This window comes from Castanea sativa, chromosome 12 (assembly GCF_040712315.1).
Source record: "Castanea sativa cultivar Marrone di Chiusa Pesio chromosome 12, ASM4071231v1".
NCBI lineage: Eukaryota > Viridiplantae > Streptophyta > Magnoliopsida > Fagales > Fagaceae > Castanea > Castanea sativa.
The window spans coordinates 40,314,821-40,340,021 of record NC_134024.1 but is presented as its reverse complement, the minus strand read 5'-3'; the positions used below and the strand labels follow the sequence as shown (position 1 = coordinate 40,340,021).

The window sequence follows — 25,201 nt, the reverse complement described above, 5'->3', positions numbered from 1 at the left end:
TGTGATAATATAGTGTTTTCATTAAAGTCAACAACTCAATTATATAAACCATGGTTTTAGAAACCAGTACGGTCAAAGAACCGAATTAGGAATTGGTTAACGATTTTGTGGTTCAACAGGGTTGGACTAATGGTCGAACCAATGATGTAATAAATAATTTTATTAATAAATATTAAATTATATAAATAAATATTATTTTTTGTACACTAATAAAATAATAGTAATAAATATGTTTACATTAAAATTATATAACATAAAAAAAATTATGTACATTTTTAGCATTTTACACCTTATATTTACAAAATAAAAATACCAAAATGCAACAAAAGAAAAAGTACTAAATATTAACATATTAATTTTACACAATAATCATTCTAACTGTTAATCCATAGAACTAACATTACAAAACTATCATCCTTAACATAATAAACTTTCAATAGAACGAAATAAATAAGTTCATTACATCTAGATAACAAATAAGTTAAAACAAAGTACTATTAAGTATTAAAGTTCATTTGATAACAACACAAGTCTCATTTGTTATAAAGACATTTGAAATTAATATCGTCATGTGAACCAAATGTTCCACCACCACCGGCATCATCCTCATCCTCTTCATCTTCAACTTCAATAGAATGATTCTACCTTTAAATCCAGGAGGAGCATCATCTTCAACGCCAAATGATCCCAAATCAATGTCATCATCCTCACTCATGTCATTGTTCATATCTATACAAATTCCAAAAACAAAGAAGAGCAATAAATAAAAGTACGATTCTAATAATCATTTCTCATATATTCTAATTAAAATATGCAACTAGGAAAAAAATTCACAAAATTTCTTATAAACTAACCTCCTTGTGAATGGCTAGAAGACCCTTCTTCAATTGGATGATCTCCTTCTTTGTATAAGGCATTCTCTTACTCCTCATATGAAGTGGAGGTTCCTCTTCTTCCACTACCCAAAATTCTATTTTATCGATACTTGCATAGTCAATAGGATCAAAATTGAACTTCTTATTGTTGGTGCTATACCATAAAATGAACATTTGAATAATTAGTAACCAACCACGCGTTACAATAAAAGAAAGCAAGAGTAGTATTTGAATAATTGAACAAGATCTATATACCAATCTTTCAACCAGTAGTTATAATGAACAAACACAAGATCATTAAGTCGTTGATGCTCTAATCTACTTCTCATTTTGGTATGTCTTAAACACTCCAATTCCACTCACATACGAAGAGGTAACTATTTGTCAATCGACTCAATCCCAAACATTTGTAAACTACTGAATGTCCTTCACCACAGCCTCCATTTGGTAACCCTATCACCTCTTTGTTGCTTCTAAGAATACTGACAGAGAGAAATCCCAAAGCTAGAATCTTCAACAATCCTTCATAAAAAGCAAATAAAGCTACTGTCACAATATAATCTTTAACAACCCAGATGAAACAACAAGCCACAGACATGGACCTCTATTTTACAACAAGAAACTAGATCCCCTTTCCTTCTCTTACCCTTGCAGCTCTCATCCAACATGGTTGGTTGCCAGTTGGAACACTCTCTAAAGGTGTGGACTTGCTTATCCTGTTGTTGTCAAGGCTTTTCTTTGTTTTTGAACTGTTAGTTACCCTACACATTGAAATCAAACTTTTACAATACTTTGACCACATTAATGGCAGATAAAGGTTCCTTATTCACTGTTGCCTTATTCCTATAAGTTCAAATAGACAATAAATTAGAGAAAAAAGACAACAAAAAGTACTTTTAGTTCTCATAATGACCCTTGACCCTTCATCCAACTCTTCATCCATGCCTGAATCAAGTAAGGCTGAATGAAATCCATTCTAATGGATAGATCAAACAAGCCAGATTTCTCTACATGAGCTTTCAATATCTTGAACACAAAGGACATAAGTCCTCAGATGTCTTCTCAATTCTACCCTCACAAGAAGAAAACTCAAAAAAGATTAAAAAAAATCAGAAAACAATAATTATTTTAGAAGGTAATTGTAACCTACATAACTGGTTGCAATGCCCAGGGTCATCAGTTAAGGCTGTGCCAGTAAGATCAATAAAAGACCCACCAGCTTCGTTTCTACAATTCCTGGTATGCAACATCCATTTTCCTTTTTTGACTAAATAAGACCCATATTTAGAATAAGGCTTTATGAGCTTGTGAGCAATACAAAAAGGAGTTAGAAAAATTCTCTTAGCATCATTTGGCTATTGAGTTTCCAAAATAAATCAGAATTCCCTCTGAAAGCATCTTTAACTAGGACATTTGCCACAACTATCAGAGAACCTAAGCAATTTTATTGAATACCCCTTTGGAGAAATCTGATAAAATTGGAACCATATGTATATACTTGGATATTCATAAAGGTGTATTATCATTAATATGAAATGTAACAGGGGTAAACAAAAAAGAAAAGAAAGAAAAAATCTAACTAACAAAATGCAATGGAAAAATATTTGTCACTTCTAAATGAGATTCAAATAAAATTAAGGTGTCAGCCATGCCTTTGCAGAAGCACCACATGGGATGATCAGGTGTAAGAATTTTTTCCTAAGGCCATTTAGAAATATTACTATTTAATACAATCTATTATTCAATATTTGTTGTTTGGAAGAAAACAACATGAGATAGAACAATAATCTAGTACATTTGGCAGCTGATATTTACTTACTTTTAAGTAGATGAATTCTTTTGCATTTAAAAATTTCCAACAAAAAAGTATTTCTTGCCGTTCTTTGTTCATTCTAGTCAAACTGCTAGGAGTCTCATTGACAACTCTAGTCAAACATATGGTGGGCAATCCTTGTACATTGAAGAGAAAAAGATAATGCACCAACTAACAGAGCTTGAATTAAGAAGAAAGACAATGACAATGACAATGACTTACATGTAATTGCTTAGCTCTTCACCATATTCCTTGTACTAACCTAACTCCTCACAATATTTACCATGGGCCATAAATTCAGGGATTCCTTCAAGCCCTTATAAGGAATGATGCTGTTGTTGTTGCTACACTGAACCACAGTACGGTTGAGATTTTCAATGTCTTTCTTGTATACCACACGCAATCCGCATTTCTTCACCAGGCTTGTAGGTTTGTTATGAATTTTAATTCCAATCTCACAAAATCCATTTGCATCACATTCCCACAGTGATTTGATGTCCTCCTCCTCCGAGAAGTATTGGGGAAGCACATAAAACAGCCAAATATTATCTGATAAAGCAATTATTTCGTAATGGTTTGGTGAAGAAGACCTATATATTCCATTGACTCTCATTTTGCATGAAATGGAACGGGAGCTGTGATATTGGTGATGTGGAACAGAACAAAAAACAACGCAAGCAGCAATACCTATCCACTCATTACGAAAATGAGAAAAAGGTTCCATTATATTCACTTCATCCCTCATACATTGATGGCTGAACCATTGCGGAATTTCACTTCTAGGAAAGACCATACCATATCTCTTACCACCATATTTAGGAGAGAGTCCCTGAAACATACAAATCATGATGCTTAGAACTGAGAGAGAGAGAGAGAGAGAGAGAGAGAGAGAGAGAGAGAGAGACCTGAGCGGAGTTTTTTATCACTGAAAAAAACAAGTCAATGAATCCTTGATTTTCAGCCAGTTTACTGCAATCTGTAAAAAAGATTCTTGCCTCAAATAAGGAATTTGGTTTCAATTGATCTGGTAACGATTCCAATGAGGAGCAACCATGTCCAACAATGTAACCTATATTTGAAGGAAGCTTTGGAAAGGATCGAAGACTCATGCAATTCCTCACCCTTAACTGGTTCAGGATAGATAATTGAGCAATGCTTTCCGGAAGGCAATCAAAATTATTTCCACTTAGATCTAAACATTTTAAAGAGAGTAAGCCGCCAATATCATTGGGGATTTTCTTGAGATTGCAATAACTTAAATTCAATTCGGTCAAAGAAGACAAACCAATTAGAGAAGACAATAGCAAGCCCATGGATTCAGAACTTCTTGGCATTGGATAAAAAGGGAGAAGCTGAAATCCACCAAAAGCTATTTTTTTAAAAGTTTCGAAAATAGCATTAGAAGAAGCCATCTGTCCGTTCACTTCAATACTTTCACGACTCCCCAAGTTCTCTAGTAGTTTTGAGCAGCCACAAAGATTGAGATCTTTAAGCCATGTCATATTAAAAAATGTGCTAGGAAGAGACATAAGATTTTTGCAATCCCTTACATTCAATGAAGCAAGACTGCTCAAATTCCCAATTGATGTGGGTAGTTTTGTAATAGCAGTGCCATCCAAGTAAAGCTCTGTTACATGATTCATGTTCTCCCCAAATTCTGGAATTCTTTTTAAATTAGAGCATTCAGAAAGAATAAGGATATCAAGAGACTCCATTTCAAACTTTCTTGGGAGACTTCTGAGGTTTTTGCAACCTTTTAGATTAAGTAGAGTAAGCTTTTTGTGAAATCCGATTGATGGATGTATCTCGCATAAATTTATACAACCTTCAAGAACCAACTTCTCAAGAATTGGGATTTTGGTGAAGTCAGGGGTTTCAAAAAATTTTAGAGATCTTTTTAGTTCGATGAATTTCAACATCTCACAAGACTGTAAAAATCCAAAATGACATAAAACAATTTTTAGCTTCTAAAAATCTTATAGTTTAATGAAACTATTAAAAGAAAAGTTGTAGAATGGTATCTACTACCTTTGTTCCTTTCCAAAGTCGTTCAATGTTGCTACAACACAGGTGTAGTTCAATCAACTCATTTGGTTGGAAACTTGCTGGCAAAGATTTTGAAGGATACTCACTCCAATCAAGAAATCCTAAGTCATTAGAAAGATGTTTGGGACCATGGCTGAGGTGAAAATTTCCAATTATGAGGAACTTCAGATGATGCATCTTTGAAAAGGATTCAGGATCCCAATGTGCCTCTTTTGGTTCAGGCAACTTTAAGACTATGCCTTGAATTGTTTCCGTTCCCTAATAATCATAAACAAAAGGGGTTAGTGAATTGCAAAATACATAATTACCAAAATTACTCTATGTTAAACTATGTTGAGTAATATAATTAATAAGGTATATTCTTGGGTTCTTTCAATAACCTCTTACCGTATTTTTTGTTAACACATTGTCAATATCTTTATACAACCACAATCTACTACGCTTTCCAGGATCTTTGGGGCACTCTTTACGAACTATATCTCGACCCATTTCTTGGAGTAAATCATGCATCCACAATTGATCGTCTTGCAATTTGATGAGAGATTTATCAATAAGAACCCTTAATCCAATTTTAGGGTAAAGTTGAAGACGATCTAATATTGCTATAATAGTTTCTTGATTTATATAATTCAAGAAAAATGCAATATGCAGGAAAATTTCCTTCTCTGTTTCTTGTAGTCCGTCAAAACTTAATTGAAGTACATTGAGAATTTTTCCTTCAGGAAATTCTTTAAGCCTATCTAGTTCACTTTTCCATTCATATGTGCTTCTATTGTACAGAAAGGAACCCAAAACCTCAATGGCTAAAGGAAGGCCATTAGCATAATGTATAAAGGCTTGGGACAGCTCTAGATAATCTTCTGTAGGATGCTCTTTGTCAAAAGCTTTTGAATTAAACAGATGAAAAGCTTCATCATAACTCAATCCTTCAATCTCATATATTCCATCAACTTTATGTGTCATTAGCAAATGCACATCTCTTGTTGTGATTATAACTCTACTACCTAGACCAAACCAATTGTTCTCCGCAACTAATTTGTTCAATTGTCCTAATTCATTTACATCATCAAGAACAAGAAGAATCTTTTTGTGACGTAACCTATTCTTGATCATGAGAATTCCATTATCAACATCTTTTACATTCGTATCTCTAAGAATCAAAAGATCATTCAAAAGTGTTTGTTGTAACTGAAGTATGCCATGTTTTTCATTAACTTCCCTAACATTAGCAATAAAACTACATGCTTCAAATTGCTTGGAAATCATACTATAAACAACTCTTGCTAGAGTTGTTTTTCCCATTCCTCCCGTCCCCCAAATTCCTATAATGCGAACATTGTTTGGCTCTAAAGCTAAATGTGACATCAATTTCTCAACTTTGGAAGTTATTCCTACTAGTCCCTTGGTATCTATTAAGAATGCATAAACAAGTTTATTGAATATCACTTTTACAATGTCTTCAATAACTTCTGTCTCATACCTGAAATGAAGAGAAAACAATAAGAAATGAGTCTAAACCTCCCAAGATAGGACCCAAATTAGAAATTTTTGTAGGTGTATAGCATTTAGTTTGGTTGATTAAACTGAAGTTTCAACAAAAAAATGTATATACACCCTGTGATATAAAATCTGAATATAGCATTTAGTTTAGTTTCGTTCCTTATCAAAATTAGGTTTAATGTGAGAGATGTGTAATATACATCCTATAATATAGAATCTAAATATTAGTTGGATTTTTTTTTTTTAAAAAAAAGGTTAATCTAATTTCATTTGTACCTAATGTTTCCATGTTTGGGTTGGTTTTGAGTCTAAAGTTTTCAATAGAAACTTCTTAACCTAGGATAGTATAACCTACACCAGGATATTTAACTCCTTTTGTCAACAAAATAGAAAAAAAGAAAAGAGAATGATATTTTCAACGCAAGATTTGCTTTTATAACACAATATGTTCTCTTAAAAAAAAAAGATCACTTCTGTCAAAAAAGAAAAAGAAAAAACAAATATCACTTTTTGTTCTGTAGTTTTAATTGAGTTAAATATTGCCCTTAAATATAATTCTTACCATTTAATACTCGGGATTAAGTTCAACCCACGAATAGTTTGGAGGTTCCTAGTTTGACTTTTTTTTTTTTGAGAAACGGTTCCTAGTTTGACTTGATTACTTATTTAAGTTTTATTGGGAAATAATTTTTTTATTTTATTTTTACAAATTTATGTTTTTCTTTCACCTGGTATGAAAGTTTTATATATAAGCATCACTGCAAAGAGTTTGAAGCAATAACTTTGGTGAGTGTGAGAGTTCAACGGCAAAGTTTTGTTTGATATGTCTAGTGTATTAGTGTAAGAACACTTTTAGGTGCAATGATAACTTATGTTAGTTTATCTATATGAGAGTTGTGAGTGCAGTTAATTTTTCTCATTATAATTAGTGATTTTATTATTTTTTTTTGTGAGTAATGGTATGTCCAAAACATTATAGGTGGCAAATTATTACTAGTTTTATTTTGATCTCACCACTGAAATTACTCTTTTGCCAAACAATAACAACTTACTACCTAAGATTTATTATGAAAATATTGTGGAAGTATCATTTCTCTTTTTCTATTCATTGAATGCAGCCATAGAGTTTGTTAAATTATGTTAACATTTGTGTTTGGTATTACTTACCTTTTTTGTTTATGTGTTTTTAGAAAAAATTAGTATTAGAGTCATAGTTGTCAAAATGTGAATTGTATCTTGAATCTATTTTTGATTTTTCTGTATTATGTATCATAAGATAAACAAACACTTAAGAAAATTTATACAAAATTTATAGATATACATATATGAAGTGTATATTTATTATAAGTTCAAAATATATTCAACTAATGACTAATTTAATATTACTTATGTAATAATTGTAAGGTCACAATTTGCACCAAAACCCAACAGTAAGAAGGGAATAGGTCCAAAAAGCCCTATACAATGAAATTTGTAGAGAGTGAGCTTGAAATCTAGGCTTTAGTGATGTTGAATAACAAAAATAATGGGCTAGATTGCAATATCATACACACTGGATTGTTTATGTAACAGAAATTTTCCTCGGACACAAGCCGAGGATGATTGGTATTATATTTCACGCTTGCAAATACAGATTACAATTATGGGTGCTAATGGATATAGTATTTTTCTCTCTTTCGTCTTCGATCCCCTTCTCTACAAGACTTCTTCTCCTCTTATAGTCCCTTTTTTCCTCTCTCTTGATTTAGATTGCCCCACCTTCATCCTTGTCCCATCCGCCACTTTTGGAAGTCCCTAGATCACAGCTGTAAGGTTGAAAACCACTGTTCAGGTATCATTTCCTCATAAATGCGGCCAGAGACTTTGGCACAGAGCATTCAATGCGGATGCGGTGGTAGAAGCTTTCTCTAAGATCTTTTTCTTTACCCCCATTAATATTGCTCTCTATGCCCCTTCTTTCCACATATCTTCATCTCCAAGACCTTCTAGAATATCATTCTAGTTAACATAACGTACCACTTGATCCTTGTTGTACTCAGCCGAGGAGGTAGTCTTCCTCAGATTATTCACATTCACCTCACCTGTTACATTTGCTTTCGGGGCTGCAAGTTCGATATCGTTATTACCATTAATCCGTCCTCAGACAATCAAACATTCTCGGCTAAGCCCATGGCCCAAAAAACGTATCTTGGGCCTTTTGTCCCCACAATAGCCCCTCAAAACTTCATTTTTCTTCCCCATCTGAGGATAAATTGGAGTTTTGACCAAACGCAACGGCATTTGCACACTCCCCAAATTCCCACACATGAGAATGTCGTTTCCCTCCTTAGAAACTATTCCCGTCGCTTCGAAGCCCACGATGCCCCCATTAAATGCTCTAGACAGCGCTTTGTCCTTTACGTTTAATGGTAGGATGTAGATCTAACGGCTAGGATATTTCCCCAAAATTTTCAGGGAGATGATTCTCGCTACATTTACACCTTTCATATAAAACATTTGGAAGGGTGTAACTTTCTTATCTTTCCTCACTTCACAAATCAATCATCCCTTAAGAATCGTTTTCTCTCTTAGTTTCCAAGAAGTCCCTGAAGCGTCATCCGTTCTTTCCTTCATAAGTTTTCACACCTCGAAATTCTTTTTCTCCTTGGCCATTCTCCTCGGCCTATTAATTTTACCCCTTTTTCCTAAATTTTCATTTTTATTTCATCCAAATGGGTAAATTAAAATGTTTAGTAGACACTCTTGCCGGTATGGAGGGTTTCTGAGCTAAATACCACATTCCACAAGGAGTGGATTTGAGGTACTATGCCCCAGACCAAATTTATACCAATAGGGAAGAAGGGGAAGTTGTCATTCCCATAATCGCATTTTTAGAAGGTGGAATGACTCTTCCCGTGGGGAATGTAACCTGAGATTACCTGTATAACCATAGATTATACCCGCACCAATGTGTACCCAACGTATTTAGAATTTTAGGTTGTGTCGATGCTCTCAATTAGCAAATGGGCTTGAGATTCACATGGCACGACGTTGTCCATATGTATGAGTGTCTCAAACTTAAGGGCGTGGGGTATTACCTCAAATCTAGGTCTAACATAGTTAGGCTCATATCGTGTCTTCCCAAATCTAATAAAGGCATGAAGGACGACTACCTAATCGCCTCCGGGGAGTGGTACGACGGTCCTTACTGTCCAGTTGAGGAGGGAACACCAGGTGTGACTCCATAGGATTAGGTCCCTCAGTATGGGGTTTAGTTCTTCTAACTTTATCACTCACATTTTTATTATACTTTAGTCTCTTTTTGGGTGGTCGTCATTATCGGCCTAACCATGTTTGGCTTTCCGGGTGTTTTTGCAGATAAGCAACACGTAGCACCCCGTTTGAGTCTCTCCAACATCTAGGACCTTAACAGAGTTTTAAGATTAGAGGTGTTTATAAGTGAAGACGGGCAGTTGAGGGTAGCCCATCTCATCCTAGGCTTTGAACCCCTATCGATTATTTTCCAAGACACTGGTAATGCGATCATCGCGGGTGACCGCAGACGTAGAAGGATAGACGTCTCCAAATTAGGATTCCTCGCCTCATGGGACCTGCCTGACGATCCCTCTGTCATCCTTTTCACATGCCTAATAGCTGCAATTCCCTTTAGACACTCCGCAGTAGTAGCTCCTAGGGAAGAGTCTTCCTCCTCTCATTGTCACTTGAAGAAGAGATAGATAAATTCCAACTAGAACAGGAAGAAGAGGAGCGGATCAACCTTATTGACCTCTCGGATACCGAGAGTGAGCCCGACAAGACAACAGCCAGTTTTCCACCTCTGGTGATTGCCGAAGTAGATAGTGAAGTCGAGGAGGAGTCAATGGCTTTAAATTCAAGGAAAGGCTTGAGGGATATAATGGCTGGCAGGGCAAGAGGGTCATCTTCCAAAGAGGCCCCAAAAACTTAACCTCTGCCAACTTTACCGCCCGACCTTCCCCTTCCCTCAACCACAACTGAAACCAATCTGCTACTTGTAGATAACCAGAAGAAGAAAAGGAAAGAGCAGGAGAAGGAGGAAGGAGAGATAGTGCCTAAAAAGGGGGGCCAAACAACAAAAGATGGCGAAAGATAAACAGGTCACCCTCGCAGATCATAGGGATGATCTGACTGCAGCCGAGGCACTCCAGCAACATGCTTGGGCTCCTCGACTGGAATTGGCTGGTAAAGCCATCCCACGGGATTCTTCTATTAGAGAGTTCCAAAAAGGGCACTCGGCTTACCTTGCTGAGGTCTTGGAGCAGCCCCTTCTCTTGCCGAAGGACATGGATGCTCTAAGTAACGTAAGGCCGCAAGACCTTTTCATGTCATTAAAGAGAGATCTTGGATTGGTAAGTTTTAAGACTTTATTTTCTTATTCTCTATGATTATTATTATTATTATTATTATTATTATTATTATTATTATTCTCTATGATTATTATTATTATTATTATTATTATTATTATTATTATTATTATTATTCTCTATGATTATTATTATTATTATTATTATTATTATTATTATTATTATTATTATTATTATTCTCTATGATTATTATGATTATGATTATTATTATTATTATTATGATTATGATTATTATTATTATGATTATGATTATTATTATAGACCCTTCTGTCCTTCCTATACAGATTACGTAGGAAGTTTTTATGGCTGAGGAATGGGTTAAGGATGCTCGGAGGAAAACCCATGCTAAGGTTCAATTCCACGCCCAAACCATAAAAACCTTGGAGGAAGTTAAACAGGAGAAGCAAGAGCTGGCTGACAAATTGAAAGCTGCAGAAAAAGCGCGGAAGAGTGCTGAATCTGGCATAGCAAGTGCTCAGAGGCAGGCCGAAGATCAACATAAACAGCTCTATCTCAAAGAGATTGATCTCGCCACTCAGCAGAAAATGGTTCTGGACCTTAAGGCTTAGCTAGAAAAAGCTAAAGTCGTTGCTCGAGCAGCCGAGGAAGCTGAGGAGACTTCACGGCAAGCTTCATACAACCAAGGGGTCGAAGAGACTGAGATTCAGCTAGCGGAAGAGTTGGCTGAGGTATGCAGAGATTACTGCAAGGATACTTAGGCAAAAGCCCTCGACCTTGCAGGGGTCCCTGCTTCTTCAGAGTTAAGGTAGCCTAGGAACATTTACTACCATCCTGATATTCACGAAATCCCACCTGTGGCTACTCTTCCCTCTACCCTCATCCCAGAGTCTTTTGAGCAGCTCTTGGCTACACAGAACCTTCCCCCTCCCCTCTCTGAGGTTTCGAAAGAACCAATTCAAACTGGCAATCAAAGCAAAAAGGAAGGGGTGGAGATGGACAAAGGCAAAGGTAAGGATGTCAATCCTCCCTTAAAGACCAAGGAAGCTGCTAAAGCCAAGGAGGGAGCCAAAGCGAAGGAGGCAGAGGCCAAACCGAAAGATATCGAGCCCACAAAGGATATCACTAACACCTCCCAAGCAAGCAAGAAAAATGACCTTTAGCCAAAGAAGATCCTGTCCTCACATCCAAGGCTTAGACCCTAGGATTTCATTTTCTTAGTAATTAGTTTAATTTTCTTTATAACCATTTTGTTATATCCTTTCTCTTGTAACTATGCAAGTAGATCTTTGTAAGCTCATTGACCTTTTTTGAGAAGTAAATCAATGAAAGAAAATATAATTTCCTTATTTCAGGACGGTTATGCTTGTGTGCTTTCTCTGTGTAATTCTTGTCTTTCTCAGCACTTAACTAGGTTTCTAGATACTAAACAGATCAAAACAATATATATCTTGTGTTCACTAATACTTTAAGCGATGCTCATGGACTTCTAATTATCTATATCACTTTTGTAGGAGTCTCCAAGATATGTGGTCAGAGAGAAAGAACATAATCAATATGAATACTAACATTTAGAAAAATGGCTTAAGGTGGTAAATTACCTGATGTAGGCAACTTGGGGAACCAAGCGTAATTAAAAATCCATCCAACAACTTAAATAAAATGTTGACAGATATAAATCTTCCCAAGGTACGTGGTTCGAGGAGTCAGGCATAGTCGAGGTTCTGTCTGATTCTTTAGAGATATTGGAAGATATCAATTTTCCCAAGGTATGTGGTCCGTGGATCCAAGCATAACCAAGGTTCTGTTTGATTCTTAGAGATATTGGAAGTTATCAATTTTCCCAAGGTATGTGGTCCGAGGATCCAGGCATAACCAAGGTTCTGTTTAACTCTTAGAGATATTGGAAGATATCAATTTTCTCAAGGTATGTGGTCCGAGGAGCCAGGCATAGCCAAGTTTTTGTTTGACTCTTAAAGATATAATTAAAGATATCAATTTCCCCAAGGTATATGGTCCGAGAATCCAGGCATAGCCAAGGTTCTGTTTGACTCTTAGAGATATTGGAAGATATCAATTTTCCCAAGGTATGTGGTCTGAGGAGCTAAGCATAACCAAGGTTCTGTTTGACTCTTAGAGATACAATGAAAGATATCAATTTCCCCAAGATATATGGTCCAAGGATCCAAGCATAGCCAAGGTTCTGTTTGACTTGTAGAGATATTGGAAGATATCAATTTTTCCAAGATATGTGGTCTGAGGAGCTAGGCATAACCAAGGTTCTGTTTGACTCTTTAGAGATATAACAAATGTAACTCATAAAGTAGTAGATTATATATAGAACTGAAAAATACCTCATTAATAATAATACCTTCGTAGGTTATTTACATTCCAAGGACGGGGTACAATCCTTTCATCCAAATCTTCTAGATAATAAGCTCCTATTCCAGCTACCAAGGTGATGTGATATGGACTTTCCCAATTTGGCCCTAGTTTTCTTCAAGCAGGATTTTTTGCCGTACCCAAAACTTTCCTTAACACCAAGTCCCCTAGCACCAGTGGTCTTAGCTTAACGTTCGAATCATAACCTTGTTTAAGCTTGTAAGGTCACAATTTGCACCCAAACCCAACAATAAGAAGGGAATAGGCCCAAAAAGCCCAATACAATGAAATTTTTAAAGAGTGGGCTTGAAATCTAGGCATAAGTGATGTTGAATAACAAAAATGATGGGTTAGATTGCAATATCATACACACTAGATTGTTTATGTAACAGAAATTGTCCTCGGACACAAGCCGAGGATGATTGGTATTATCTTTCACGCTTGCAAAGACAGATTATAATTATGGGTGCTAATGGATACGGTATTTTTCTCTCTTTCGTCTCCGATCCCCTTTTCTACAGGACCTCTTCTCCTCTTATAGTCCATTTTTTCCTCTCTCTTGATTCAGATTGCCCCGCCTTCATCCTTGCCCCATCCGCCACTTTTGGAAGTACCTAGATCATAGTTGTAAGGCTAAAAACCACTGTTCAGGTATGACTTCCTCATAAATGCGGCCAGAGACTTTGGCACAGAGCATTCAATGCAGATGCGGTGGAAGCAGCTTTTTCTAAGATCTTTTTCTTTACCCCCATTGCCCTCTGTGCCCCTTCTTTCCACATATCTTCATCTCCAAGACCTTCTAGAATATCATTCTAGTTAACATGACGTACCACTTGATCCTTGCTGTACTCAGCCGAGGTGGTAGTCTTCCTCGAATTATTCACATTCACCTCACCTGTTACATTTGCTTTCGGGGCTGCAAGTTTGATATCGTTATTACCATTAATCTGTTCTCAGACAATCAAACGTTCTCGGCTAAGCCCATGGCCCAAAAAACGTATCTTGGGCCTTTTGTCCCCACAATAATATTTAGCAAACTAAATAAATAAATCAAATTAACATGTGCTTATGATATACATTTTCAAAATGATTAAACTCAAAAGTAATAATATATACATGACAAATAACCCAAAATAATAATTTATTTCCATCATATTCATCATCTTGCCTAACCAACTCCGTCCAAATCAGTGTTATTGTCATGTTCATCATTGAAATTTTCTTTATCATCATCAATATTTACTATCTCTTCTTGTTCTTTAATTTTTTTAAATATTCTTTCTAGGCATTCTTGCTTCTTAGACTTTTAACGATAATGACAAAAAAATTATATTGTCAATTAATATTTTATTTATCGTATAGAAAAGAAATTTACAAATATGAAAGTGAAATGTAAGTGTGTAATCCAATTTTGTATGGAAAAAAAAAAACCTTATGGACATGTTATTTAATTGGGTTAAATTAAGTAACCTAATATTTTTGTGTTAAAAATAAGTCTAACAATTGGTTGGATTCAAATTTAAAACACAAATTAAAAAAAAAAAAAAACAATTTTAAAGCATATATCTATGTATCGTATGATATATACGATACAAGTTTACGATTCATATGATACGCACCACTGTATTATAAAATTCATAAGCACTAATAATACGAAACCTTTTTATACACGATATGATACGTATCGCGTATCGTACGATACTAACAAATATGATTAGAGCTTCTACTATTACTATAAGGAGTTTCCAATTGCTTGAGCTACTGCAAATAAAAATGTACATGAAGCAAGTATTGTGGTTGATCTTCTTTGGGCTTCACAAAGTCCAAGTGCATCTCAAATTATTGATGCATAAAATATGTTCTATTTTATAGGTACTATTGGTGCACACTTGCAAAAGTTCATTAAAAGTTATACACATTAATAAGGAAAATATTTAACTTATATGTCAAAGTGTTTTGTAACTTAATTAGCATTATTTGGTGTTTTCAATAAAGATGTTTGGTTCAAATCCCCCCTTCCACTATTGTAACTATTGAACTATAATATATATATATATATGCAAATAGACTAGACTACTTGTATGAAATATCCTATGTTCCATTCCAAGCACACTTTCCTTAACTCTTTCCCAGAACCATTAGGTGATGAAACCCTCTGCATGATGAACCTTCAAAAAATCACCCTGCAGCAAGCCTCCTTAGGAGAAATCTATCAGCATGTGCTCATTGCTCTTGAAAAACTCTGCAATCAAAGAAAGTTTCTTTCAGAGATTGACAAGGTCCACAGCAAGCTTAAAGACAATTGTAAAAGGAAAGATTTGCAGATCAAGTGTTATGACAAAAATTGTGCTTGTCTAACCAAGAGAAGAGATCATTTTAAAAAGTATTCTTGGAAGAAGAAACATCCTCAACAGAAGAAGAAGTTTTTTAGAAAAAAGAAATGGAAGTTCCTCAGAAGAAAGCAGTTCAAAGGCGAAACTTCAAAAGTTTGTTTTGTATGTAGACGGCTCGGTCATTTTGCAAAAAATTGTCCAAAAAGAGAAAAAGCAGCAAAGCTTTTAGAGCAAGCCCAGATTCATGCAGATGACACCCCCTTTTCAGATGTTGAATCACTCTTTTCACTGGATGATGATTACTCTCCCGAAGTCTTGGTAGTCATGGCTTATTCTACCTCAGAAGATGAGTCAGATTCAAACAATATTGATGATTCAGACCCAGAAATCCAAGCCATATACACATCTCAGCCTCTTATTGCTCCAATAACTGGCCCTACACCAATAGCTCAAGTTCACATCCTCCTTGATACATATTCCAGACCCGTCCCGGTAATAGCCTTGTTTGATACAGGAGCAGTAGCAACAATTCTTCATCCTAAAATTTTACCTAAAAACTTTTGGCTACCCCATCATCAGATGTTCAAAGCAGCCAATGGAGAAACATTTCTGATTACCCAGAAAAGTAAGCCCATTCACATTCGAATTTTTCAAACCCTTACCATCAGACACCAAGTCCTTGGATCCTCACTCACAGGCAGAGACTTTCTCATAGGATTTGACCTCCTTTATCAGATACCCAGTCTCAGATGGTCCTCAAAAGGACTTTTGCCTAAACAACACCTTCTCACCTGGACCCAGGTACCTCATTTGTTCTCAATAAATCTCTTTGACTCTTTGAGATCCCAGATTATTAATGAATTTTGTGCAACCACTCACTCTGAATTCTTCCTTAAAAATCCAAATCCTTTATGGAAAAATCCATCCTTTTTCATAACTCTTCCCTTCAAAAAGAATGAAGATGTTAACCCCACAAAAGCAAGTCATAGAGGAATGAACCCAGAACATTTGTTCTTGGCTAAGCAGGAGTTATCCACCCTTCTTTCCGAAAACCTCATTGAACCCACAACTTCTCCATGGGCGTGTGAAGCTTTCTATGTTAACAAGCATGCAGAACAAGTCCAAGGAAAGCTTAGATTGATAATTAATTACCAAGATCTTAATCATTTCCTTGCTGATGACAAGTTCCCTTTGCCAAAAAAAAGTGCCCTTTTCCAACATCTCTCTAATGCCAAAGTATTTTCAAAGTTTGATCTCAAAGCAGGATTCTAGCAGTTAGGAATCCATCCAGAAGAGAGATACAAGACAGCATTTTGCATCCCAGACCACCATTATCAATGGATTGTAATGCCTTTTGGCCTAAAAAATGCTCCATCCCAATTCCAAAAAGCAATGGTAATGTTGTTTCAACCGCTTTTGTCAAATGCATTGATCTATGTAGATGATATTCTCCTATTTTCAAAAGATATAGCATCCCATGAATAATTGCTTACTGAATTCTATAATTTGGTAAAAGCTCAAGGGATAATGCTTTCAGAAAAGAAAATGGTCATAGGAGTATCTTCTATTGACTTCTTGGGCGTAAACATTTCAGATGGAAAAAACACTTTGCAGCCTCACATAGCAGTTTCTCTTAGTGAATTTTCAGATACGCTCACCAGCACCAAACAGATCCAGCAGTTTCTTGGAATTGTTAACTACATGTCAGATTTCATCCCAAAAATCTCCAAACACAGGAATTGTTTGTCTAAACTGTTGAAAAAATCTCCCCCAGAATGGAATCTAGTTCATACAGAAGCAGTCCAACAATTGAAAAAATTAGCAGAAAAACTTCCCCCTTTGCAGATTCCAGGAACAGGAAAAAGAGTTCTACAGACAGATGCAAGTGATGAGTATTGGGCAGCAGCTCTCTTTGAAGATGGCAAAAGAAACATTTGTGGATATAAAAGTGGTGCATTCAAGCCTTCAGAGCTTCATTACCATTCTACTTTCAAAGAAATTCTGGCAGTCAAACATGGTATTGAAAAGTTCCAGTTTCATTTCCTTGGTCACAACTTTCTTGTAGAAATGGACATGTCCTCTTTTCCAAAAATGCTCCAGTTCAAAAGAAAAATGCTCCCCCATCCCCAGTTACTTAGATGGTCAAATTGGTTTTCACAATGGTCTTTCTAAGTCAAACACATCAAAGGTACAGATAACCTTATCACTGATTACCTTTCTAGAAAGCCTCCTGTCCTTCATACCACAATAATTCCTCCACCTTTATGTGTATATGCAATAACAGACCCATCCTCATCCCCAAGCCCTTCTACTTCAGCCCCTAATGATATCATGAACATGGTAGAAACACTTCCCCCAGAAATAAAAGACCAAATAAAAACCTTGACCCTTCAAGCCAGATCCAAAAGAATCATTCAAGTCTTCCATGATTACCTCAAAGAACACCAACGTCATTTCCTTGCCCTTTTCCCAAACATTGAGCAACCATGGAAAACTCCATTTGCATTTTGGCTAACAAACTGGATTGTTATACACTACCTTTACATGTGGTACTTACTCAATGAGTACTACTTGTGCCTCCATTTCGAACCAGAATTCTACTCATACATTTTCCCAAAAGAAAACAAATATTTTCGCAAATTCTGGTTTGAAATTTTGAAAAATGATGCTCATGATGGCCAATGGTTCAAGTATCCCAGAGTAGATCACCCTCGTTTTGGTCGCAAAATTACTTCTGCATGTATAGTAGCCAAGCTAAACTCCAAAAATAATGTCCACGTAGAAAGAATCTTCCACCCTCCAGATATACATTGGGTAACTAATGTTGATGGTACTCTTCACACACACATGGACGTGTCTTGGATATCTTGTCACTATTCCCTCACAATGGCAGAATCTCTCAATTAGGGAATCTTCCCAGACATAGTACTAGCCGACCCAGATGTTTGCAGACAGCAATGGCCACATGAAGACCATTGGGAAATGCCTAATCCTTTATTTGGCCATGATGACCCTTACTACCATAACCATGATCCCGATGCAGATGTCGATGAAGAATGGTTTCAAGGTAGAGATGGATAAGATGACTAAAGATATATATATATATATATATATTTAAAAAATTGTCAATAGCCATTATTTTTTACTTTTCAAAGTTACTATTTGGCACTTCTTTCTTTTCCTTCTAATAAGAGAATTTGAAGAGGAGAAGGTATGAGTTACCATTTCAGTCATCTTTTGTTGATTATCAAGAATCTTTGAAAGGACCTGGTTTTGTGCAACAGCATTTTCTGCCTGCCAATTTAGAGCTGCTTCAGCTGAGGAGACATGTTTTTTGGTTCCATCTGGATTGGTTCCAACAGGGTTTTTGATTTTCCAAACATGTTTAACATTGGCTTGTGGGTGGTCAAAACTTTCAAGAGGAGGAAAGTTTTGTGAATAGGAGGGTGATGCATGGTCAAACATATAACAGGGTAAGATTTTTTGTGTATGGGTTTGACTAGGAGGCTTGGGTTGACATTTTGGTATATGGGGGAGGACTTTCTAGTAATATGGAATTAGTGGTGGTTTCTGGTTTTGTTGGGTTTGATCATGACTTTCTCTGCATGGGGAAACGGATGGAGTTTTTTGCTTTCTGGATCTGGGATAGAGGACATAGTAGTCAAACTTTCCAGAGGGTTCTCCAAGGAGGTCAACTTCTGGATCTCCTGCTTCATATCTTTCTTTAAGAAGCTGCTGGGAAGACTTTTTCTTTCGTCTTTTCTGCTTTTCTTCAAAGACTTCTTCTTCTTCTTGGCAATCAGTACAGTCACAAACATCCCACCATATATGGCCGAAGGATGATTTTCCTTCATAGCAAGGTTTTCCATCTTCTCGAAATGCTTTGATTTGAAGACCTTCATATGAGACTGGTTGGATCATAGCCGTAGGAAAGACTGTCACTTCTTCTTTTTCTGGTGTGGCTGTCGTAAATCTAACTTTAACTTCACCATTTTGGTTTCTGATGAAGAAAGGAGTTTTGGACTGGATTGGCTGGGCTGCTTGATGAAGATTCTCATATTTTGTGATCCATGATTCTGGAAAGAGTTTTGTCATCTGCTATTTATTCAATTGTCGTGGAACAAATGTGCACATAGGCGTCATGCCTGGGTCAACTTGGATTAAAAGAGCATCATTAGACTGGACTATCTCTGGTATAGTTATGTCAAAAACATGGTTTTGGAGTCTGTAGGCAAGCTGATAATGGAGTGTGGCTGCAAAAGTATCATGCACTTGTGAAGCTCCTGTAATTTGAACCTGAACTTTAAGAGCATCACAAAGGTGAGGGTCTTTAAGAGATATGTTAAAATTGGGGAAAAGGGTGACAAAGACTGTTCCTGCATTGAGGGTGGTTTGGACAGTTCCTATAACTGCATTATGGTATTCCAAAAATCTAGAATCAAGAAGAGAAATTCTAGAAGCTATAGGGAGTCTTTTTCTGCCATGAAAAGTGAGTGCCAGTCTTACTGCACCAAAGTGGATGTGAGTGTAACCTTGTTTTTGCCATGGAATTACAAACTCACGAGGAAGGGAAAGGGTGATAAAGTTTTCTTTTTCACTAGCTGGAATGTTGAACTGGTCAAACTTAGAAACTTGGACATATTCTTTTACACTAGAAGGATGAGAAGGACCTAAAAACTTTTTTATGGATTTTTTGAAGGTATTTTGAGGTTTATCAAAGACAGTGTAAGGATTTACAATAGGGAAATCAGTAATAGGAATTTTACTATCTTCAGGAACATGGGATATTTCATACAAGTAGTCTAGTCTATTTGCAGTGGATTTACAAAGGGAAAGATCACACGTAGTTGTAATGGTATCTGTAACCACTGAGGATGAACTAGCCATGGTAGTTTCTAAAAAGAAGAACTGTTTTCCTAAGGTCTAACAGGACTAAAACGCTACTCCTAGGCTCACGTCCACAAGATAACTCAGGAAAAATAGGTTCTTTGAAACTTTTAAAAACAACCCCTTAGTGTTCTACTTGATTATCAAATCCAGTGTTCAGATGTGATAACTACAGAGGATCCACTTATTATGGCAACTGTAAATCACAGAGTATACTAATCAGGACAATAATCAAAGTATACTAACCAAAGGAGAGTGAAACTGATTGAAAGGCTAATTTGCATGGCTCTGATACCAATTATGTATAAAGGATGAACGGACTAAAGGACGAACAAGGAAACTACAAGTAAAGGATGAACATGTTGGCCATAAACTCTGACCCCCCAAACCTGATTTCAAGAAATGATGAAATCGGGTTTGGGGGGTCAGAGTTTCATGGTGTACAGCTGAACTTCAAGCAGCTTATCACTTCTATCATTAAATTGAATAATTGAATAGGTAGTAAAAATTAAATAAATAGTTTAAGTTACATTGTGAAAATTGATTTTCAAAAATAAGTTCACTACATATACTTAAAAATTATGCTTGATGATTAAATAACTTAAAAGTTTTTTTAATTATTTTGAAACCTTTAGAAGTATAGTTTGAATGGCATTTAAACGTCTAGATTTTATAGTTCTGCAGCAACTGCAATGGGAGGTGAATTGGTTGTTTGCTATGGTTACTAAAAGAGTCTAGGACTAAAAAAGTGTGGTAATTACAAACTTATTGTAATTGTTTCTTCTTGTAGAATTTTCCTATGGGATTGGTTTTCCAGGAATAGTTTTTATTTATTTATTACTCCATCACCAAATCTATTTGTGCTCTTTAACGCTCTCATTGCTTTTAGATTCTGGTGATACTTGTAGTGGCCCAGTGGTTGTGAAATAGATCAAATTGTTAACTCTGAACTTATAAGAGATTTGATCACGGTCAATACGTGCATCCACTGATTAGGCTATTGGGTTGTAAAAATAAGTTTTTTTTTTTTTTTTTTTTTTTTTCCAGTAATTATGTTTGGTATTCTTTCTAAAAAATAAACACTTCTTTATCATCCCTAGTTTTACTCCCACTCTCCAACACTTGGAGATTTCTTTTTAGTCTTCCTATTTTAACAATTTAAACCTTATTATATTCTATGCTTTAAATTCTACAATTTTATTTTAAACTATTTAACGAGGTATTTCTTGATAAATTAAACGATGAAATCACGAAAACTTACTCTGTATAATAATCAAAACATTGTATTGTTGATGATGTAGGAAGAGTTGTTTGAAACATTAAAAAAAGTCAAATTATATTACCTATCTTGTAAATGCCATCCAGAGAGATTGGCCACTTCACTCAAAGCAGCTCTCCAAGTTTGCACATTCTTTGTGTCCTCCTTCAAACGTTCTTCATGCTCAGCAAAGGCTTGTACAAAGCTTCCCATTTGTTTTCGTACATCAAATGGGTCTACACCATAAAAAATAGGTAGAACAGTCATTTCCATCTCTTTCATGCATTGAATGATCTTTGCAAGTTCATCCAAGCACCATGTTGAAGATGCATAGTTTTTTGAGAGAATAACAATAGCAAATCTTGATTCTTCTATTGCTTTCATGAGCTCTGGTGAAATAGATTTTCCTCTCTCGAGTCTTTCATTGTCTCTAAAGGTAAAAATACCCGAACGTTGTAAGGCAGCATATAGATGGTCTGTGAAACTATTGCGTGTGTCCATGCCTCTGAAACTAAGGAAAACGTCATATATCCACTGTCTTGAAGAAGAAGATGATGATGTCAACGGTGAGGCTCCTTGAGTTCTCATTGAAGCCAATGAAGATATGTTGGTAAATCTTCAACCACAACAAGGATTAAAAAACTAATTATAATAATAAGTGAAAAATGCGATTTGTGGGATGTGATGAAGAAAGGAAAATAACTAGGGAAGAAGAATATGATTTAACCTGGATTTTTAATTAAAAGACAGAAATAAAGGAGATATCAGATGTGTTTGAAAAGAGAGATACAGATTTAAGGAATTGCAGCAATGGTTGTAAAACTCAAAGGCAGCTTGAAACAACCCGGCTTCCTAGCCTGTTCTTTTTCTCTTACTAGATTGATTATTTATTTCCAACTAACAATAGAACCACTTTTTATTTTCCTTTAAACAGAGTATGTGCAAGTTGTCCTTTTCTTCCTGGAATTGTCCTAGCAAAACAAAGAGCCTCGAATGAGCATTCAAGGATCACACCCTCCAACTGTTGTGGGTCAAGAAAGTCAACAAATCTTTCTTTTTCTTTTTCTTTTGTCAAGATGCCTTCTGTTTCTTATCGGCATCTTCCCAGTCAAATGTATGACCGGAGGTTATCAAATTGATAATTAAATATATAAATAAATAAAGATCTATAAAAGACTTCTTTATATATTCTACCAAGTTATATCAACAGTATTTTCACAATAAATTTTAAGTGACAAGTTATTATTGGTTAGATAAAAAAGTAATTTTAGTGATAGGTTCAAATTAGAACCAATAAGTACAACTAACCATTTATGATAGCTCTTTACCATTAGACCAAGACACCAATCAGTTTTTGATGTAGACGGGGAACTCCAGGTCTCTTATACAACTATCAGAGACTTTACTAGTTGAGCTAACTGGAACCCACTCCTGGTGGCTAGTTATAAAGTCCTTCTTTGTATTGTTTTTTGACAAACTATAAAGTTCTATTCATATTGCTTATTTATTTATTTATTTATGTCTATTCATAATCGTGATGTCATCGTGATGCATAATGCTTAGTAGAATCTGCAAACTTTATGAGTAATTCATCCACTAATTAATTTTGTATAACTGCATTAGCTGAAGAAAGGGTACAAGCAGTACATAATTACTTTAGTTTTCTTTTATCCGCCTAATGATGCCTTTCAGATCATTGATAAAAACATACCGCAACTTCGCTTGCACTTAGTTTCTGTTTTAGTCTATTTTTTTCATCTTTATTTAGATTCATTTCATTTGGGGTTTCTTAGTAAGGCTGGTTTTTCTGCTTTGGGTCTTTCTCTGATAAGTTGTAAATATTTTATGACAAAAGCAAGGGTGCAACCAAAGTGTAGAAGGATGACAGACAACAAGAAACTGAGAATGAAGACCACATAAAGACTGTTTAAAAAATGAATGTTTAGGGTCTGTTTGGTCTCTAAGTTCAAACTCACATTTTTACATTTTAAACAACATTACACACTTTTTCACACACTTTTTCACCCACACGTATTTCAAAAAATTACAAAAATCTCATCTCAAACTACTCTATCAAACACCCCCTTAACATTTCAAAATAACGACTATGCCTCTTCAACCATTAAGACCACACCAAGCATACTAGGATCGCTCTGCAAATAATAGCAACTTAATCTGTTCCATGCCTTCTCATGAAGTGACCTCAATGGTTATTGTAGGGTCAATGGGCCTAGGAATATGTGTTGGGTTGGCCCAAGAGTGTTTGTTGGGCTAAAAGCCCAATCCGAGGACACTGAATGATCCGAGGATGTGAGAATATTAACCCATGAGGCAATATTAATAGGTAAAGAAGTGATATTTGATCAAGTTATCCAAGAAGGTGATCCAAGGAAGAGTATGTCATCGGCTATGTAAAGCCGAGGTAGTAGAAGGGCTGACTAACGTCCAAAGGCAATATTTTAAAATATCCTATAGGTAAGGGTAAGCATGGTAGATGTACAAGATAAGAAGAAGGACTGTGAAATATCTAAGATAAAGTTGTTACCACCGCATTGAATGCTCTGCAACTACTTCTCTGGCCGCATTAATGGGAAAGTGATGCCTGAGCATTAGAGTTCAGCCTTACAACTGTCTCCAAAGATGTCAGGGAGAGGTTGATAGGACAAGTATCTAAATCAGTAATCTGATCCATATGTGAAAGATGGGGAGAAGAAGGAGAATGATATAAAAGGAAGAAGAAGACGTTCAAAAGGGGAGATCGAAAAAAGAAGAGAGAAAACACTGTACACATCAGCATCCATAGTTGTAATCTATCTTTGAAAAAGGGAAAGATAATACAAATCATCATCGGCTTGTGTCCGATGATAATTTCTATTACATAAACAGTTCATTGCGTATGATGTTGTAATCTAACCCATCATTTTTGTTATTCAACATCACTAGAACCTAGATTTCAAGTCTACACTCTACAAATTTCATTGTATTGGGCTTTTTGGGCCTATCCTATTCTTACATTTGGGGTTGGGTGCAAATTGTGACCTTACAGTTATAATCCTTTTCATTGAATTGTTGGATGATTTTCCAATTTTTAGAGCAAAACTTTTACATATTTATGAGGCAAGAAGTGAAAATGTTACCAAATGGAATAATATTGGGTGATTATCTATAGAGTATATATATAACGGCATTGCTTGTTGATTTTTTATCTTTGTGAGCGGTGTTTCCATTAATCTTTTCCCTTTTTTACAAACTACAAAGGTAGGAAGGACCTTTCACTATGACAATGTATGGCACACTGTATGATGAAGATATTTTTTATCTGCTTTACGTGCAAGGCAATGTTCTAGATCCGTTTATAATCTCATGATTTTCTACTTTGCTAAAGATATCTCGTCTTGCAACTGTATATGTAAACCAAATTTGCCTAGCTTTGTTAATTGATGTTCCAAGCCAACTCTCAGAGGCTCATGAGCTGGGCAAGCCTTATGACTTGGAAAATACCATTTGGGCTACACAGCTCATTCGCAAATCTGTCTCTAAGCATGTGGTGAATATCAACTAAACAAGAACAGTTACCGCTGGAAGTAACTAAAAGTATTGGCTATATTATCTAGAGTGCTAAAACTAATTCGTAGAGCTCTGCTTCTCTGTATTTTAGTGTAGTACTTTTGTGTATGCAGTTTCTTCAACAAGTATTCGGCAATGATAACATGAAACATTGGGTGGGAGTATAACATTGAAGTTTTGAACCATTTTATCCACTCGTG

At 35.7% G+C, this 25,201-nt stretch overlaps 1 protein-coding gene across 1 annotated transcript; it reads right to left on the bottom strand.

The window, feature by feature from the left end:
• Positions 1–421: 421 nt before the first annotated feature.
• Positions 422–22,313, bottom strand: LOC142620888 (TMV resistance protein N-like). Its single transcript, XM_075794195.1, has 7 exons — positions 21,520–22,313; positions 5,122–6,214; positions 4,717–4,992; positions 3,594–4,616; positions 2,911–3,517; positions 855–1,029; positions 422–729 (listed from the first exon to the last, which is right to left on the bottom strand). The coding sequence occupies exons 1-5, from the start codon at positions 22,020–22,022 to the stop codon at positions 2,951–2,953; spliced, it is 3,462 nt and encodes a 1,153-aa protein (XP_075650310.1). The 5' UTR covers positions 22,023–22,313; the 3' UTR covers positions 422–729; positions 855–1,029; positions 2,911–2,950.
• Between the last annotated feature and the right edge of the window lie 2,888 nt (positions 22,314–25,201).